An 18,885-nucleotide genomic window follows, 5' to 3' on the forward strand; every position below is an offset into this window, starting at 1 on the left:
TGGCTGCTACTTTTTTTATTGACAAAAGCAAATTGTTTACAGTATTTCAGCATTTGTTCTAAATCATATGCAAAGACATAAAACTAAACTACGCACATATAAAAGAGAAACAAACTTTAAATTTGCAATAAATCAGGAAAAATCCGATCTTCTGCAACATTATCTACAGTGATTTCACAAAATACAGTAAATGAGCAACAGCTCAGCTATTGTCTTCAAAGCTGCCGCTGCTGCTGAAGGACGAGCGGAACCTCATGGTGCTCATGGGATCAGAAACATACCCTGAGAAACACAAGAAGAAAACGACAGTCAGGCTGTTGTGAGATTCTTAAGTAATGGGCTACTGTTATTTTACACTGTTACATGAAAAGTACATGCATTTTTCTTTTTTAAAGCAGAACCAATAAATCAGAAATATATAATTATTTCAAATACATCATAGAGTACACATATAATAATCCACAGCTGAAATGCTTGTCTATAGGTTAAAGGGCAAGTGTCGTAATTGAGAGCCAGAAACCTAAAAACCTTGAAAGAATAAATACAGCTATATCACAATAGGCCTTTCTAATATCTTTCAAAGCAGTAACGTTAAAGACATTATAAAACACACTTTTTGTACACAAACTGACCCTGTAGAGCCACATGTGTTATATCTAATGTGAAAACTTCTCAAAAGCTATGTTACTATACTGCAGTTAAAACCTGCCTAAGAAAAAAAAGAATGGTTATATTATTGCGGTATAGAAAAGTGAGACTTTTAGCTGCTTCTATTCACCTCTCCAGCATAACCTCTAGAAACTTTGCTATCACTACTTTCATTGAGGACCCTGCAGTTAGACATTGTGATGCAAACTGATACCCAAGTTCAATATTATTTACGTGTCATCGTCCCTTTTCCAAAAATTTTAGCTGCTGGCTCATTCTCACTTTCTTTTTACGTTTTTGCACTTTTTACCTTTTTTGTTGACAACAAGGAAGATCATTTAATTATTGTAAGCTCTAAAACCCAAAATCAACTGAGAAGCAAAAGTTTTTAAAAAATTATGTCTGTTCGTTATACTTTTTGTCCTATGTGCAGCCCATTTATTCAAGGAAATACCTATAGATTGCATTTCATGTGTTGTGCAAACCAACCATTTCGATCAATAGGAGAGAATTGCATGTTCCTCCTGATTTCCTCCAGTGAAAGTCCACCAGAAGCTCTGCGGCGCTCACTGAAAATGACAAAATGACTAACCTCAGTCCTTTGTCTGTCAATCAGCTGCAAAACAATACACGTCCTGAAATAAAGACCGAGTAAAGAGGACAGATGAGATGGGGAAAGATGAGACATTCAGCATGTAATGCTTTCCCTTTCTGGGGGAACGCCCTCATGAAAGATTTAAAAGATTTGACCATACAATTAAACTGCATAATTTTTTTGTCATTTATCAGTTTTGTTATTTCAAAATCTAAAATATATTAAATCTATAAAAAGATCAAACTGACTGTGGTTGGCATTTGCACTGCTTTTGTTTACAAGTCAGTAACATGACAAATAATCTCACCTTTGTTTACTGAGTTAATTACCGTTACCAGTTTCCCTTTTTTTGTGCATAGTTTTAAAACTGGGCATTCATTAGAAACCTGATCCAATACTAAATGCCACACATATTTTCTTTTGCTTGTTGGTTTCATTTGTTTCCTCTTTGGTAACCAAGTAACTCCATTGTTCACTGCTGCATTACACAACTGAGCTAGTCACTGGGACAACACTTTTACAACTGTTTAAACAGACTGAGGGTTTTTTTTTTTCCCAGAGGTTTTCCAGATATTTTCGCCCTCAGGAATTTATTGTTTGTACTTTTTTAAGCCTAAAGGAATCACTTTGAAAGCCTCCTGCAGAAACTGTGCCGTGAAAGCTTTGGAAGTATTTTGTTGATTTGCATTATGGATGTCTTTTGTTTATTTACAAATACTGAGAAAATGTATTCTGAGTGACCCTTGTGTTGCAAACCCCTTAATCTTTGGTTGTCTAAGAAGGTCCTTGATCTGTTCTACCTCTGAGTCCAGAAGGCGTAGGCACGGGTGTTGAGAGCGTACTCCAGCTCAAAACGAGAGCGCAGGGCGGCCACGTGACTTCGACCGGGTCCTCCTCGGCTCAGCAGACAGTCTGAGGAGGAAGAGGGCGAAAGGGAGCCGCTGCTGTTGCTGGAGGCTGGAGACATCAACTGTGACACACCACAGAAGATTGCATTGCTTTAGTGGATCTCTAAATTGTACAATTGTACATGCCCTTCTTTATAAAGTTATGTTATAGTGATGTAAAAACATGAGACCAGGATAAAATATTTCAGTGTTTTAACCTGTGACATATGTCCTGTAAATTTCTATGCAAAAAACAAATCAATCTGCTTGGTAAACGTTAGAAAAAAAAGCATGTGCGCTGATCCTTAAACGAGTAATTTATTCAGTTTCAGCATTCAGTCCTGTTGTGTACACAGCTGCAATCTATTGTGAATCTGATTAACCTGAGGTTGCTCTGGCTGGATTTCCCTGTAATTTCCTCTCAGCAAATTGGATATTTATAAGCATAAAATCTATATTTTTTGTTGTTACACACCTCAATGTTGCTCAGACATTCCTCCAAGTTGGAAACCACTTCAGAGAATTCAGGCCTGTCCTGAAATAAGAGAGAAACAAACTGTATTTTTTTTTCTACTAGGGCATCAATCTTACCCCAAAGCAAAGGAACAGGTGTGTGTGTGTGTGTGTGTGTGTGTGTGTGTGTGTGTGTGTGTGTGTGTGTGCTTGTCTTCCTGTTTTTATTATTATATAAGTCCACCCACATGTGAAGCAAAGGTGAACTTTGGCTCTAAAAGTGATGCTTTAGATCTCCTGTCTCTGTGCAAAAGAACAAACACCGCCCCCTGGGACCTGCTAGGGTTATGCGCCCTGCGTGGTCGCCACAGTCTGTATGCAGCTCAGCAAATAAAACTAAGGAAAATAAAGGTAAACACTGGAACCATATTCATACAATCATTTTTGACATGAATAATTGCGTTTTTAAGAACAATGTTTCAATTTAAGTGAAATTCAATAACTGTGTGGGGCTGTGACACAGCTATCTCAAAGGCAGGTAAACAGGTGGTTTATTGGGCAACCTTAATTGGCACACAGGAAGAATATCTGTCACAAAGGGAAATACGGCGGCAGCACCTTTCAGCCATGAAATAATGTGTCTTAATGAGGCAAAGTGGAAAACTGTCCCAGATAATTACAAGCATCACAGCACAGTGGGAGGACCCTGCCAGTCCCATTTGTTCCCTGGTGTAAACACCGGGGTAATGGTGTATCATCTGGGGACAAGACTCTATCATTCGTTAAGTGTTTCATGTGCATAAAGAACCAGCTGACTCTGCATTGTTTTACTCAGTAGCTTTACCACAGCTAAAGAGATTAATGAAATTATTGTACTTCACTGTTTAACATAACAAAGTGTACATCCTGAGCAAAACATAGTAGATGGAAAATTGCTTTTGTATAAGATTAGGGGGGGGGGAAGAAAATGCCCCTTCTTAATTCTGATAATTAGAGATAAACTCAGTGGAAAGTGAAATCAAAGTAAGTACTTCTGGGCAGGAGTTCCAGCCTCTCATGAGAAGAGCAGAGATGGGTTTGGGGATTGAGTAGCCAATAGGAGGCCGGATGTGATGGTAAGCCATGTCTGCAGCAGCAGCAGCTGAGGGTAAGAGGAACATTTGAGACTTAGGTGTAAAATCAAACAATTTTTGCTGACAACTATTACAATGCATTTCTGCTGTAAACCTTTCAATGACGCAGGAATCCAACAGAATTTTTTTAAATTTCTGCTTTTTATTATGATTAAACACAAACATGGCACTTTAAACATGAGACGTTATAAACAATGAACTTGGTAATAAATATGTAAGTTACCAATTTCATATCGTAATAAATAAAATGTATCCGCTGTGTAGGAACTCTTAATCATCAAATTGTTTTTAGACAGCTAAGCATCAATGTAAATGCAGCACTTTTCACATTCACATTTGTACAAGTCAATTAGTCTTCTACTCTCACATTGGTAGTAAGGGCTGAAGAAAATAGAGAGAGGAATCTTTGACTGTTCATCCAGGGTTCCAGGTTCTGGTTGATGTGTTGATGGCATTTAATGGTGCTAGTAAAGACTTTGTGACCAACATCTCAGAAATTCTTCACTCTGTGACTGTGCTGCAGCTCTCCCACATTGAGCTCTGGAGAATTTTTATCATTTCCCTTATTATACTGCTCCCTCTGTAGGGAGCAGTATAATATATAGCAAGATATTTATGAAAATCTGTGTCACATTATATTCTTTCACTTAGCATGTGAAAGAATATGGATCTAACCCTAACCCTAATGGCTTTTTTTTCCCCTCCCACTAATTACAAGTTGGATTTTTTTGGGAGATTTTCTTGGATCACACATCTTTAACAGGGCTTTCAGTGATAGTGGAGTGTGTCGTATACACTTTTTAAAATACAACCTGCCCTTTTTTTTATCAGAGTTTAGAACACAGATCCTAAAACTACTTTACATAAAAACTATGCAACAAAAACGTATTTCCTAAAGTTATGATATTGCTTAGAGGATGGAAAATCACCTGGTTTCAGGTGTGCAAAAGGAATTTCTCCAGTGAGCAGCTCCCACAGACAGAGGGCGTAGCTGAACATGTCTGCCTTCACCGAGTAGCGGGTGCACTGGGTGAACACTTCAGGAGCCATCCATCGCAGGTTCTGCACACCCAGAGGACAGCAGGTAGAGCGATTCTTTAATCTCGGTTTGCAGAGTAGAGAAGAATATGAATGATGCGTTTTGAAACATCATGTCAGGTCAAACACATACAGCCACACAGGTGAAATATGGGTCAATTACTGTGATAAACACAGAGTCCTAGTGAGGGCAAGTAGTTGGAGACAACAGGCGGCTCCCCAGAGATGCAACACACTTAACATCAAACTGCAGGCAAAGCACTATGTAGCACTGAGTCAGCACATCCAGACAAATTCTGCATGATGGCACTTTTCTTTTTTAGCTGCTGGGTAATTGATGGCAGGTGCCAGCAGAATCTCTGGCTTGGGCTTCCACAAAATAACAGCACCGAGTTTTATTTCTGCTTAAAGTGGCTAGTTTTGTATGAGAGCTATCTGACTGGAGAGGGAGGAGAATTGGGATAAAAGGAGCAAATACCACTGACCCCTGGCTGCTTGGTCAGATTATCTTCATCGACTGATTGTAAAAATCTTGATTCTGTAAAGGAAGAGATAGACGTTCAGAGGCAAAACAAAGATCAATAACTCTGTTGTTCGCACAAATCGGTATGATGTCTGTCATAAATAAGTAGCTCTTTTTGTTATTTTTCTCAAATACATACATATTCTTGGAAAGAGATTCATGTTACATGTTATGCAGTGTAAAATGTGTTTTCATTCATTATTTATTAGACAAAGAAGAAATGGACAAGACGACTGTAAAAAGCTAAGTACACCCATCATAGTTGGGGAAGTATCAGATGCTGGTGTTCAGGTGCACTAATTAACCAATCAAGGGATGTTCTCTTCTGTTTTATTTGGTCATTCATCCACCTTTCTGACATTCACTGGGGTATAAAGTTCTTATTGGAGATGTCCTAACTAGAAGATCTAAAATATCCATCCTGGATCCATTCATCTTTCTTTTTAAGTTCAAATAGAAGACAATCTGACCTCCAAAATCAGCCACCACTGCATGTCCATCCTCATAGAGCAGGATATTGTGACTGAAAGGAAGACATGCCGTTTGTAACATCAGTAGCTATTTTAGGACCAAAAATGGTATCCCGCCGCACGTGTTATTAGTGTGACACCAACCTGTTGAGGTCCCGGTGGATGATGGGCTGGGTGAGGTTGTGCAGGTACTCCATGCCCTTGGCCACGTCGATGGCAATGATGAGCTTGGACTGCAGGTCGATGAGCCTGTCCATTGACACATCATTAAAGCAGCAACCACTTAGTGCCGGATCAATGGCCTCTGCCAATCACACACAGCACTTTACACAGATCAATAGGACAGTCTATAAAGACAGCACCTGGCCACACAGTTAGCGGAACACTTCATCTGGATCAATGATGATCCCGGCTGAGGGGCAGAGTTTGGTGGACTGATGCGAGCAAGGCTGATAATGTGACCCGAACCTGTCACCTGCACTGTACAAACGTGCTTATCCCACAACACCGAATAATTACCGCCTGCAGTTTGACCCCTTTTTACATCAAAATTATCGCCTGGTATATACTGATTATTTACAAAATTGGATTTATAACCTTAATTTAATGCACTGAGCTTCTCCACAACTTCCATTTAGTTGGAAAACATACATTTGTTTGCAGGTGTCAACACATAAATTGATTTAGAAATCAATGTAACACAATAGAACTGCTCTAGTTTACTTCTTACACTGAAGTGTCCTAACTGGTCCAGAATATAAACCCCAGTTTGCTTCTAGTAACATGGTGATGGTTACACAGAAAAAATAGAGACATGATGATGATTGCTTATACCAACATGACTGTAAAACAGAAGAATGCCCCAACACATTGTCCTTAAATGACAGGACTTGTGCTGAAAGTCTAAGGTGAAAAGAGAGAAAAGGAATGGAGAGAGTACAGTGCCTTGTGGTGCTCCTGTACAGCTGGTTAGACACACAGTCCTTCAGTCTCACAAACTGTGAACTGTTTGTCAGGTAGCCTCCATCTGTGTATTCTGGCGTTTCTGACATAATTAACCCAGCTGAATTGCTTTAAATGAACTGTAGAAATCAAAGAGTATGTTTTCCTCAAAGCACTTTCATATGTCTGTTGTTCAGGATTCTAGGTTCTCTTCCATCTATCATTCTATGACAAATTAGGGTAACCTTATAAATGGGAACTGAAGGTATGTTAATCAACAAGGAATCATATTTAAATACCTTCTGCTTTTATGTAAATAGCAGGATATTATTAGCGGTCAGTTCTTCATAGCCATTTTTATTCTGTGAACATTTGCGAAGTACGACTCATTGCTTAATTCACTTTTATTTACGATTTCTACTGATCACCATTTAAAGTAACAGGTTCAGTAACACTAATAATGAAAACCACTTAACACACCTCTTGAAAACGTTATTTAAAGCAAAACAAAAATGGACAAACATATTCAAACGGCCCTACACTTTTAAATGGGAGTTAAATTTCTACTTTCTGAACTTATTGCAGCAGATATCTGTCCTATAGTGCTAACATTAGCTTTAACACTGAAAATTCTACATGGAGATTTGGTTTCAGCTGCCTTTTTTGTGTTTGCACTCCAATATTAGAGTGCTACACAAAATTAATGTTAAAATCAGAGTTTCTTACTGTAGCTGCTGTGGAGGCCTGTAGCCCTCCTCTTACAATGCTCCTCATCTATGTCCTAATATCCTTTTTGTTGTGTTGTGCTTTTAGTTCTTACAATTAAATTTGCACTTATTTGTGATTGTACTGCATTTTTTTTTCTTAGTTTTGTTTTCAGGGTCAATTTGTATCTTCCTCTGAAGTTTTTATAGCTTGTGTTTCTTTTTCATTAGTTTTACTTTACTGTCAAGATCTACCATCCACTCAGGTTGCAACTATTTGTCGTTGTTTTACTGACCATGTTGACAAGGAATAATAATTAGTGGTTTTGTTAAATGCCAGAGTATAAATCAATGCACTGTGATCTGATATATGTTTGTGCATTTATGATGTACATGTCCTCACCTCTTCTGCTCATGCAGCAGGGAGAACAACGAGCCTCCAGAGATGTACTGGGTAACGATGGCGAACTGACTGGGATCATCCAGGCACGCTCCCACAAACTGGATGATACAGGGGTGATTGAGGCGACAGAGGATGGAAACCTCTCTGCAGAACATGTCCACATCAGACTTTGAGCAGTATGTGTTGGCTCTGTACCTGTTAAAAACAACAGCAGAAAGAAGAAGAAATCAAACTACTCCTCACTTTCTGTTGGATACTAAATCCCTTCTCCTGTCTGAGTGGGACGAAAAGTACCGTTTTATGGCGACAATTTTGTTTCTGCATTTGCCTCTGTAGACTCTCCCAAAGGAGCCTGCGAATGTAACGCATGCGCTCATCAATAGCATTATCAGATTTTCAAGCACATTAGCTGACAGGGAAAACAAAGACGAATGGACCTACCCGATCCGATAATTTCATTAAACTCTAGCTCAGACAGCTGAAGGTGGAAATGAGATGGAAGGCTGGCCCGGAGCACAAGCACTTCAGCTTTTTCTGGAAGAACAATAATAAAAAAAAGAATCATTAACTCTAGTCAGAAGAAAATGCTTTATTTAAATTATCTGTCACAGTTACAGGCTACCTAAAACCTGCCAATGATTTAGGATTTATTTAAACAAAATCTTATACCAAATAATCTTAGATTGGATCTTATTCTTATGGTAACAGCTCAGAAAGCCTGTTACCTGTCAATGTAAATATTAATAATGTCAAAAAGCTTAACCTTGGTGGAACTATTACAATTACTAATTTGACTATAATTTTAAGCCGTAAACAACCAGAGATTGATCTCTAATGCAGTACAATAGACAAAAGAGCCCTGCAGACGATAGTGAAGGGAGCTGGAAATGTTATTGGCTTATTCCAAACACCTGTTCAGGAGACACGGCTCTTCAGACGCTGTGTCATATTTGCTGTTATTACACATGCTGTTTTAGTTCATTTTTTAAGTGCTTTTTTTTTAAAAATGTTTTTTTTTACTCTGGTTAACTTGTCTCATAGAAACACAGTCTCATTTTATTGTAAACCTATTCTTTTAAGTGGGATTGACAACAGTTAATTTTACCCGGTATGATAATTCACAAAAAAGCCTGTCTCCTGTGTGTAGGCGTGCAGGTGTGTGTGTGTGTGTGTGTTAGCATCTGAGCCCATTCCCTTGGCAACAGACACGGTGTGTGCAGCCCTCTGAGATGACAGGCTGATGTGCTTCGTTCCAGCTCACTACCTTTAGTCATGCTTTTGATTTTTCCAAGCGGAGATGGCACTGAAACATAGGAGCCGTCTGGAAGAAAAATGTACAAAATCAGGCGTTTTTTGGGAGATTATTTAGGATTGTATTACAGCTGACAATTAAAGGGGTTAATTCTCACCCCCTCCTGGCTGGGAGTATTCATTACAAGGGGAATCATCTGGACGTTTGTAGTGTTTAAGTAAGGTGACGATGGCATCGTGACCTGTGACAAGACAATCACTGGCTTTTAGATGATCTTTATAGACATTTTGCAGAAAAGGTCCAAGAAAGGTTTTCATATTGCCTTGAACTGTTTCATATTCTTTCACTTTATGTTGATGTGCCTTACTGGGATTTAATGAGAGAGACAAACCCAACCAGTCAGCACATAATTGTAAGGAACTAACAAAAATGTGATATGTGATTTATATATATATATTTCTTTTTATTACAAATATGTGTCTGAAAAGTGTGGCGTGAAATGATTTTCAGTAATCTGAATAAGTACTTTGTGGAATCACAGTTCCCCATAATCACAGATGCACATAAAATCATCTGTTAACTCTTCGGGTTCTGAAACATATTCTCAACTGGATTTACCTCATTGTTGCTCTGGCTTTATGTTTGGTGTCATTTTTTTCTGCTGGAAGGTGACCCTCCACTTGAGACTCAAGAGTTTTCCTGCTTCTCTGCAGATTTTCTTCCCAGGTTTCAGCACCATAAGTGCCATATAATGAACACAGAGATGTCCATTGTATGTTTTCGGATCAGTGTATTTGTCATCACCTTTTGCTATATTTGTACTGTGCTCCCTATGCGACTTATATCAAACTGCTAAGGGACAAGGTTTGTTCAGAAATAGTCTCCATCTTGTTATTCCTCCATATTTGTCAGATTTGTGCTGTCAATTTTTCTGTTGACAGATTCTCCCATGTGAGCTCCAGAGTCACCACGGGCCTCTTGGCTACTTCTTTGAATCATGTCCACAGTTTCAGTTTAGTTGGGGCACAAAGTCTTGGGAGATCTGTACTTGTGTACTTGTGTCAGATTCTTTCCACTTTCACACCATTTGTAACCTAACCCTGCTTTAAATGTGTCCACAACTTTATCTCTGAGCTGTGTTTATATACAGGTCGACTCTATGTAGCTGATTCATGCAATGCAACAGATTACGCTGGATTTTATTCTGTAGCATCCAAAGGGGATGAATACGAAATCCTGCCACATTTCAGACATGAAATTTGAAATTTTGAAAATATTTTCTGTCCACTTTACAATTATGCACAACTTTGTGTTTGTCTATCATTCATAAAATGAATGCATTCGAGAAAAAAAAATGTAAAAGCTTAAGCATCATGAATTCTTTTTAAAAGCTTTTACAAACACACACCTTTTTCGTAAGCCCACATCAGGCAAGTCTGCTCTTCTTTCTCCCCGCTGGACCTGCTGGGATCACAGGCCACGAGGTTCATGTCGGCCCCGTTGTCCAGAAGAAACTGCACCAGGCGGATGTGGCCATGGAAACAGGCACTGTGAAGAGCTAAGTATGTGGATGTGAGTTTGGATTTTGTTGCTGAACTAAAGAGAGTCACGTCAGTTTGAGCGCAACAGAGAGATCACCTGTGTGGCCATCTCTGCCCTGATGATTGATGCTCATGGCGTTCTGACCCAGCAGGAATTTGACCATCTCCAGGTCTTTGCCGTAAGTACATGCACTGCGTTATAAAGCAGAAATTTATTACCACCTCACAGCTTGCTCAGCAGGCGATACATGAACCAGCTCTGCTCGTCTGTACCTGTGAAGTGGCGTCTCACTGAATATGTTCTCCTTTAAGAAACTTTCTGTACCAGAAAGCTGTATCATCTCCTTCACCGCACTAAATTTGCCATTGTAGCAAGCCCTGGTTAAACACATTCACACAAAGAAATCGAGTTGACAAAGGCAAACTGTTGCAAGACTCAGATCTGTGGAGCATTCGTTTACAGGTGTAGCGGTGTGTCCCCGTAGATGTTGACAGAATGAGGCTGAACTTCGCCGCTCCCTTGGAGAAGAAAATGAACGATCTCATGGTGACCAAAACGGGCGCAGAAGTGGAGAGGAACGTGTTCTTCATTGTCTCGGGCATTTACTGGTTAACAGACAGGAAGCAGTGGGAGAAGCTCAACAATCCTCCCTGCTTGAGCATGTTTGTAAATGAGCCCCAAGTGGTTTGCTGAAGGATAAAATATGCTGGTCCAAACTGATTTTGCTGCACAGCATAGCTAAAAATATGACTCTGACTTGCCATGCTTAATTTGCAGATTAGTTTGGATTCTTTGGTCTCACCATTAGCTTTGCTACCGTCTCCCACCAGCAGGTTTATGATGTCAAGAAAGCCTTTGGCTGCCGCCAGGTGCAGCGGCCGGTCCCCCACCTCACCGCTGGCGTCCACATCTGCCCCAAACTTCAGCAGTAGCTTCGCAACCTGGAAAGAAAGCAGAGTCCATACGGGGAATCAGGAGAGCAAACTATTTGTTTCAGTTCATGTTCTGCAAAGAAATGTGAGACAAAAACCTGCTCATGACCATAGTAGGAGGCAATATGTAGCGGAGTGAAAAACACAGCGTCCTGAACGTTGACAAAAGCTCCATGCTGTAGGAGTATGTCAGCAGCCTGCATGAGAACATAGCAATGAATCAAAATAAGTTCATTCATACAGATACAAGGCAAATGGAGTTTACCAAGTTCTTCTAATACCAAAACAAACCATGATAGCAAAACAGGTTTTGCTAAATACATTTAGTTTAGTAAAGTTGTCAGTAGATTGTGTGTTATTAATTGATAAGGGAGGCTTTTCTAGGCTTCTACTACAAGGGATGCAATTACATTTCTAACTAACTTAACATTGTGGAAGCCCAAAGAAAGTAAATGTGTTTCCAAAGAGATCTAAACATACCAACTGGATTTAAAAACAAGTGACACTGCTTTTACCTTTTACACTCTCCCCTCTATCCTCCTAATGGAACCTAATGGTTCACTTTATTAGCAGTAAATGATGGGACTAGAAACAAATTCAACAACTCTTCCTAAGGTTTTTTTTAAAGAATATTTTAGAGAATATTGAAAAATTCAAGATGTACGAATACTTTTGAAATTCCCTATCTCAATATTATGAAATACTGTAGCTAAGTCAATAAAATGAGATAGTGACGTCATAATTATGAGATAGTATCTTAGTATGATGAGATGAGACACAAGTTAGTTAGTTTTTTTCCCCCATTAGAGTGGCTGAAAAGGGCTTCCATAGGTTAAAGATATGCTGATATGAGTCTGTCTTTGTTCCAGCTTCTGGCTGCAGAATTGTATTACTGGCTTCAGAGAAAGCAACAAACTGTGGCACTTACAGCACCTCAGTAATAATGAGCAAACAGAGAAGGAAAGATGTATGATAGTGACTCTTCATCTCACCTCATGATGCCCAGCCAATGTAGCAACATGCAGAGCTGTGAGGGCCCCGTATCCCACCTGCTGCACGTCTGACCCACCATGCAGGAGTTCAGTCACCAGCTCTGCGTTGTCCTGCAGCACAAAAACACACCAAGACCTTGCATAATGTATTGCGCCCCTAAGGTCATTGTCAAATACTTCCACTTTGACGCAGCTGCCACATCTTTTTAAGCACTTAAGCTCCACCATGTGGTAAGCCTTTAAAAAGTTTTTAAATACATAAAAATAAGGCAGAGGGTACAAGTTGACTCACCTTGTAAGCAGCCAGGTGGAGTGCAGTGAAGCCATTCCTGGTGAGTCTAGAAGGACGCAGGCCTTTGAGTATGAGGGTACGCATGTGAGCTTTATTTCCTGGGTACACAGGGATAAAAACACACACTAATAATCAATACTTAAGTCAATAAAATCTTACAGAACGGAGTAAAGACATATAATCTACCCTACTCTGTGTTTTATTTCTCCACCTGTCTTTGATTTTTGCTGCAGATAACAGAACGGTCAACTGCACACAATAAGGTCAGTGGGCGCCACAGTAATTCTTCCATCCACTGTCACATTTTACAGAGGCGTTATTAATAGACTCCAGCAGGCAGGCATACCTTCACACACACAGCAGAGATGCAGCAGCGACAGCCCCTTCTCCGTTCGGTAGTTCACGTTCACCTTCTGGAAAGCCTCATCAGAGCTGCGTCGCAGACAACCACAATCCCAAAATCATAACTCAACAAAGCACAAAGTGAGGCTGATGTCCAATAAAGCTGCAGATTTTGTCAGATTCAATTTTATTTTGTATGAAAGGATGGGAATGTTGGTCACCTGAAAGCAAGGTGGAGGTCTGCCAGAGCACTTTCTGGAAGCTGGAAGTCGTCGTCCAGCTTCTCAATGATCACAGAGTACGACTCGCCCACTTTCTTCTTCCACTCATCTTCACACCATATTTGTCACAAACATGATCATCTTTTCACGTCACTTTTATAGCATACGTGAATCAACGTGTAAACAACTTTTAATAAGTGATTATGCCAGCAATGGAACACACGTAAAGGCTTCTGCAGCTCCTCTGTCTTTCTCCGATGAACAGTGATGAGAGCTCAAAATAAAACACAAGCGTAACAAGTTCTGTACATCCAAAGATTACATTTAAAAAGGCCTTACCTGTGCATGTCTGAGATGGTCTGGATTTGTAGTTTCCCATTGAACTTGTCTTTTCTTAAACGTGCCGTGTAGGTTTTTTATTTTGTATTTTTGTGAACTACAGTGAGAGAAGAACACAATCTCACACTCTGGCACAATTGCCCCGGTCCAGATAAAGACGGATCATAGCTGAGAGCTAAAAATAAACACTTCTGAGAGGAAGGCCTCACAACTATGACAACCAATCTCCCTTCACTCTGTTTGTTTACGGACTGTATTTAACAAAGCATGTGATCGGTGAGTAATAGCGTCAAAAACAGCATGATAAACAGGGGAGAAGGAGACGGGACAATATGTGTGACAAAAAAAATTAGGATTTCATTCATTTTTATTATAGGTTTGAATTTCTAACAGCATTATGACTGGCTTCTACTGAAATGCTCACAGATGATCATCGACTAACAGATGCTACTGTAGTGTAATGAAGCAACTTGTGTACTATGACAATTGAAAAAAAAAAAAATCACTTTCTGTGCCATTTGATAATCACAGCAATTTTTGCAAAAAGGGGGAAGAATTAACAGAACTTTTCAAATAGGTTGGCAAATGTTGCAGCAGCACCAGATAGTGCAATAATAGTAATGTGTTATGACCATTAAAATTCATGATGGCAAGGCGAAAATATCCTCAATCATATTTGTTTGTCACAATTCCAATTGTGAATTGTTCCAACTTAATGAATGTAAATCCACACATAAAAGTATGAAGCAAAGCATGATTCACTTAAAGTGGTTTTACGGAAATTGTTGTTTTAAAAGGAAACAAAGTTATAAAATGTCAAAACATTCACTTTCACCAACAAAGTGAAACATTTTAAATGAATTCAATATCTGTAACAATGGTTGTTTAAATGCTGAGTTTCCTCTGTTTAATGTCATGATGTAGCCTCCTCTTGAGCTTCAGCATTTCCTCCAGGTTCTTGCACTGTAAACAGTCCTGCATTGACATCAGAGTTGTGTCTCTGGGAGGGGGGCTTGTGGAGCCACTCAGGACGGCCTGCAGCATTCTGAGAGACACGGAGAAGGAGCTTTGCTGCTCAGAGCAAACAGGAAACAAGCAAGCGTTCCACAAACTACAGCTCGATGCGTCTCCTGAGAACTCGAGGTGTTCATTCTCCATCCCCCAGTGGGACAGGCACTTTGCAAGGTTAAGTCCAAAAAACTCTAGTTCCTCCACATATGCAGGAGAAGCCACACTTTGCTTTAAGTTGTCCTTAATACCAAAGAAGACAGTAACAAACCTGATTTGTTTCTGGTGGGTAACGCATAATGTGTGCATGAAAACCCCAGCTGGCACAGAGAGGCCTGGACTGACCCAGCAGCTGCTGATGATGGACCCCCCACCCACAGACACCCCTGTTTCCAGTCTGGAGTATTCCACCACTGACCCAGCCTCCACAGAGCAACTGGGATCAAGGACACTGTACATGATACAGCAACCAGAGAAGTTTTCATTGGCATTTACGCTGAAGGCAGATGACAGGAGATCCAGCTCGCCCCTGAACGCCTCGTCCTCCGTCAGGTGGAAGAGGTACTCCGAGGTGGTCCCAATGTGATAAAACTTAGAGTTGTTGAGGAGAATGACATTGAGGGGCATCCCTTTAAGTAGATGGAAGATCTTTTGTCGGATTTCAACCAGACTACTCTCCTCTTTGGTGACATTAGCCGTGTTTTTGGTGTACTCTATTGTGGCTTTTGGCCCCAGAGCTTGAAGAAAGTCCCCGTATGCGTCGATCTCACAGTTCAACGGACCCAACTCATTCAGCAGGTTCAGAAGTGACTTGGCACTTTTAAAGTCCATGTAATAGGTGCTGTCTGTGTAGACAAACTCACTGTCAGACATGGAAAACAGGCCATTCTGATTCGTGCAAACAGCTCCATTATCCCGCATCTCATCGATGCTTGGCTTGTGCAGAAAACACAGACAGGAGGCATTCTCCATTTCCGGATACGAGGAACGTTCACGCGGATCCAACACAAACACACCATGGGTGGTTCCCACAGAGAGTGGGGAGGGATGGGCTAAAGCAGTAAAGCCTGGTTTATCAAAGCTGACTCTCTCCCCCTCTGGTATGCTGTAGAGCTCGATGTCATCTGCACAGGTCACCAAGAAGCCGGGCTTCATTTGTGATGGGAAATCCACATACATGGCCAGTTTCAGCTCCAGCATCTGGTAGATGGGGTTCCCCAGTGGTAAAGGCATGAAGATCTTTCCCAGAGCGCTGGCACTGGGCATTCGCTGGCTGAAGCCACCTGAAGGTACAACATGTGGAAGTGACAAATGTTGGTGAGTTTTTTTCTTTATTTTAATAAAATTTGACATTTATTAAGATATTTTTTAATTGTTTTCTTTCAATATAGAATATATTCAGTGTTTCATTTTGTAATTCCTAAACAGTTTAATCTTTCCCTTAGGGTGGAAGTGGATACGTTTCCACCGTTATGGAGGAAGCTGACAGTCAAAAAAAAAAAAAAAAAAAAAAGATAAACTGTGTTATAGGAACAGAAATTGTGCATACAATGGAGTTGTTTGCAAAAACAAGCTTTGAACTATCCAATATTAAAAAACATGACTATAAATAAATTGTACTGTACTGTTGTGATTAAAACAAATTTTCCTCCCTCATCTGTCACTGCAAGCTTTGGCAACCGTGCTACAGCCATCTACATCAAATATGGGCAAATAGCAAAGTGAGACTCTATTCATTTGGCCAATTATATGATTGGTGTGCAGACATGGTTAAAGACAGACATTATCATTGCAATGACAAATGACAATATATTTGATATATTGCAGATTTCTATTCTATTGTCTTTGTTAATTAGCTTTTTATTATTAATAATAAATCACTTAAACGTGGCTCTATGAATCCCCCAAACCACAAATAATGTGGTTTGGGGGATTTATTGTCCAACTCCAATAAATCTGATTCAACTAAATGCATAAATGGGACCTTTCAAATAATTAAATCCTTTTCTAGGAGCACTTATGAGAATCCTAAATATATGTTTGTAATAATCCTGATAATAGCTCAATGTATCTTTCAAAATTTCAGGGGGAAAAAAATACTATTTTTCCCTTCTTTTTTTAAAACAAATTCTTAAACCTATCATATCCTTCAAGAAAGGCATACACAAAAAAATCCCTACAACCAAACCAACACATTTTGAATAAGTAGTTATATTTTAGTTAGAAAAATATAGGTAACCTGCGTGGATCAGGATGATTCTCATGTTGCTCAGAGCTTTTCCATAGATGCCATTCAGCTGCTGAAGAGCATACAGAGTGGAGCCTCCATTTCCTGCAAAACAGCACTACTTTAAACACTAGCCTAACAGAAGCGAAAAGAGTGCAACCAAATAACGCTGACAGCGGTTCACTGACCTATTTTGCACCCAGGGGGATCTGAGAAGACCTTGTACTGAGCTCCGACGGGAAGCTCTTTCCCCTCAACCTTCTCTCTGATCTGCAGCTCGTAAGCTTCTTTCTGGCTCCCGTCCACAGCAGTCACAGCCACGACATCCCAAAACTCACCCGGTAAAACCTCTCGACCTTCAGGAAAGCCAACATGTTACTTTTACTGAGCTCCAGTCGAAGTAAGATGAATGAAAAATAAAGCTCACCACGCAGCGAGTTCAGCTTCCTGAGCTTCTCTCGCGTTGCGGTTTGTAGTTTCCTGCTGCAGGCCTGGCTCATGCTGGCGCTTCTACTGTAAAGTAAATACAGTCAGTACAGAACCGAAAATGTTGTTTTTAGTTTGAACTTATTCTGTTTATGTCAGTCCTGTTTTTCCGGGTTTGGTCACGAGGTTAGTTGTGTTTACAGCGCATGCGCGCGGCTAATTCGCCGCCAAAACAATACAAATTATTTCTGATGATATTTAAACAGACAGTTTGCACAAATTGCACCGTTTCACGGAGCCTTGGATATATATAAATTGACTGCAGTTATTCCCAGGTCTTGCTAACAATAGAAAAGGAAAATAAATGTATACAAAATCTTTGTAATTGACAGTTTTATTTCCCGACTTTTGCATCTTTTCTACCATTTTTCCCTTCCAAACAACTAAATCCTTGGGTGCAGAACTCTGTAGTTTTCAGAAGGTTTTATAAATGCCATTGGCTGCTTTTTTCCCCCCTTGTTTGCTGTCCACTACTTGTCCGTGATCATGACAGAATGCATCAAAATGACCTGTCAGATGAGCAAAATGCCTAACGATCTGACTTAAAGTAAACATTTTAATTACTTCATCTGTTTTGTGTTGCACCAAAGCTGGTTTATCTCATAAGCTTTAAATGTTTTTAATAAAGCCTGAATGTTTCATAGGTCAAGATCAAGCAAAAATTAATTTTTCTTAAAATAAATGTAATAATAAAAAACAAATGAACAAAAAGGGGAGGAAAAAGCCACTTGCTTGTCTCTTTAGAAATTAAAGTATATAAAATAATGGATGTCTCAAAAACTAAAAAGGAACAAGCTCTTTGGTAGAGAATAGCTTATTTCTTGTTTCTTCTGACATGAAAGGAAAAGGCAGAACCACAAAATTATAATAAAATTTTTAGCATCAAATTACTAGTCACAGTACAATTTTTCTGCCCTCAGCATTTGCTGCAATCCTGACCACTGCCTTTAGTATTAATGTTGTTAGGCTGGTTTTCCTGGCTCCCGATTTACCGACACAAAGTGGACTCCGTCCCTAATTCCAACAAATTAGCTCCCTCCAACAACAAACACAATAATGAGTGAATCCACTTTGCTCTGGGTGCAGCCTTTGTAAACTGATTTGCACTTTTAGCTCTATTGATTAGGAATAAACATCATTTTTAGCTTGGTGCACACTGTTTGAATGATACCAAGGTTTCCAGCTAAAAGTCCTTAATTGTTTGAAATAATATTAGATAAAATAAAGATTGAAAAAGACTAGATGATTTAAAATAACTTTGTTAGTTTTTTGACATGTACATGCTGTTTAATGTAATAAACTTGCTCCTGTCTTTAACTTTGTTCAGGATTAGTGTGTGAAAACAGAAATGAGTAATGGAAGAAAATGCATTTGTTTGCCTAATACACCATTTTAAAGTTTAATTGAAAAATATATTACTCTATTTCTGACCAACAATAGGTAAATGGCCTGTATT

At 39.6% G+C, this 18,885-nt stretch overlaps 2 protein-coding genes across 4 annotated transcripts; both read right to left on the reverse strand.

The window, feature by feature from the left end:
• Positions 1–13,902, reverse strand: tnni3k (TNNI3 interacting kinase). Of its 3 annotated transcripts, none has more exons than XM_032572625.1 (25): positions 13,709–13,895; positions 13,370–13,478; positions 13,153–13,238; positions 12,807–12,904; positions 12,515–12,625; positions 11,621–11,719; positions 11,393–11,531; positions 11,051–11,195; positions 10,863–10,967; positions 10,687–10,781; positions 10,457–10,606; positions 9,206–9,289; positions 9,061–9,117; positions 8,238–8,330; positions 8,091–8,148; positions 7,797–7,991; positions 5,892–5,996; positions 5,748–5,800; positions 5,240–5,292; positions 4,646–4,778; positions 3,615–3,724; positions 2,606–2,665; positions 2,044–2,213; positions 1,138–1,283; positions 1–282 (listed from the first exon to the last, which is right to left on the reverse strand). In XM_032572625.1, the coding sequence occupies exons 1-25, from the start codon at positions 13,746–13,748 to the stop codon at positions 203–205; spliced, it is 2,574 nt and encodes an 857-aa protein (XP_032428516.1). In that variant the 5' UTR covers positions 13,749–13,895; the 3' UTR covers positions 1–202. The 3 variants fall into 3 exon arrangements, with proteins under 3 accessions (XP_032428516.1, XP_032428517.1, XP_032428518.1); XM_032572626.1 differs by having other exon boundaries at positions 1,138–1,217; positions 13,709–13,888; XM_032572627.1 differs by lacking the exons at positions 1–282; positions 1,138–1,283; positions 3,615–3,724 and having other exon boundaries at positions 2,139–2,213; positions 13,709–13,902.
• Positions 13,903–14,043: 141 nt separating this feature from the next.
• On the reverse strand, positions 14,044–17,574 carry fpgt (fucose-1-phosphate guanylyltransferase). The gene is made up of 4 exons (XM_032572628.1): positions 17,371–17,574; positions 17,132–17,299; positions 16,956–17,048; positions 14,044–15,999 (listed from the first exon to the last, which is right to left on the reverse strand). The coding sequence occupies exons 1-4, from the start codon at positions 17,441–17,443 to the stop codon at positions 14,594–14,596; spliced, it is 1,740 nt and encodes a 579-aa protein (XP_032428519.1). The 5' UTR covers positions 17,444–17,574; the 3' UTR covers positions 14,044–14,593.
• Positions 17,575–18,885: the final 1,311 nt, after the last annotated feature.

The sequence above is a fragment of the Xiphophorus hellerii genome, chromosome 9, assembly GCF_003331165.1.
Source record: "Xiphophorus hellerii strain 12219 chromosome 9, Xiphophorus_hellerii-4.1, whole genome shotgun sequence".
NCBI lineage: Eukaryota > Metazoa > Chordata > Actinopteri > Cyprinodontiformes > Poeciliidae > Xiphophorus > Xiphophorus hellerii.

Bases quoted from the DNA above. Each gene is read 5' to 3' on its own strand.
- tnni3k (XM_032572625.1), bottom strand. From the start codon at position 13,748: ATGGGAAACTACAAATCCAGACCATCTCAGACATGCACAG. The intron at 12,626-12,806 runs GTGAGTCAACTT...TTTGTGCTGCAG, and splicing joins TCCACCTGGCTGCTTACAAG to GACAACGCAGAGCTGGTGAC. The intron at 11,196-11,392 runs GTGAGACCAAAG...TCTGTTAACCAG, and splicing joins AGACGGTAGCAAAGCTAATG to TAAATGCCCGAGACAATGAA.
- fpgt (XM_032572628.1), bottom strand. From the start codon at position 17,443: ATGAGCCAGGCCTGCAGCAGGAAACTACAAACCGCAACGCGAGAGAAG. The intron at 17,300-17,370 runs GTGAGCTTTATT...GCTTTCCTGAAG, and splicing joins GAAGCTGAACTCGCTGCGTG to GTCGAGAGGTTTTACCGGGT. The intron at 17,049-17,131 runs GTCAGTGAACCG...GCTGTTTTGCAG, and splicing joins TCCCCCTGGGTGCAAAATAG to GAAATGGAGGCTCCACTCTG.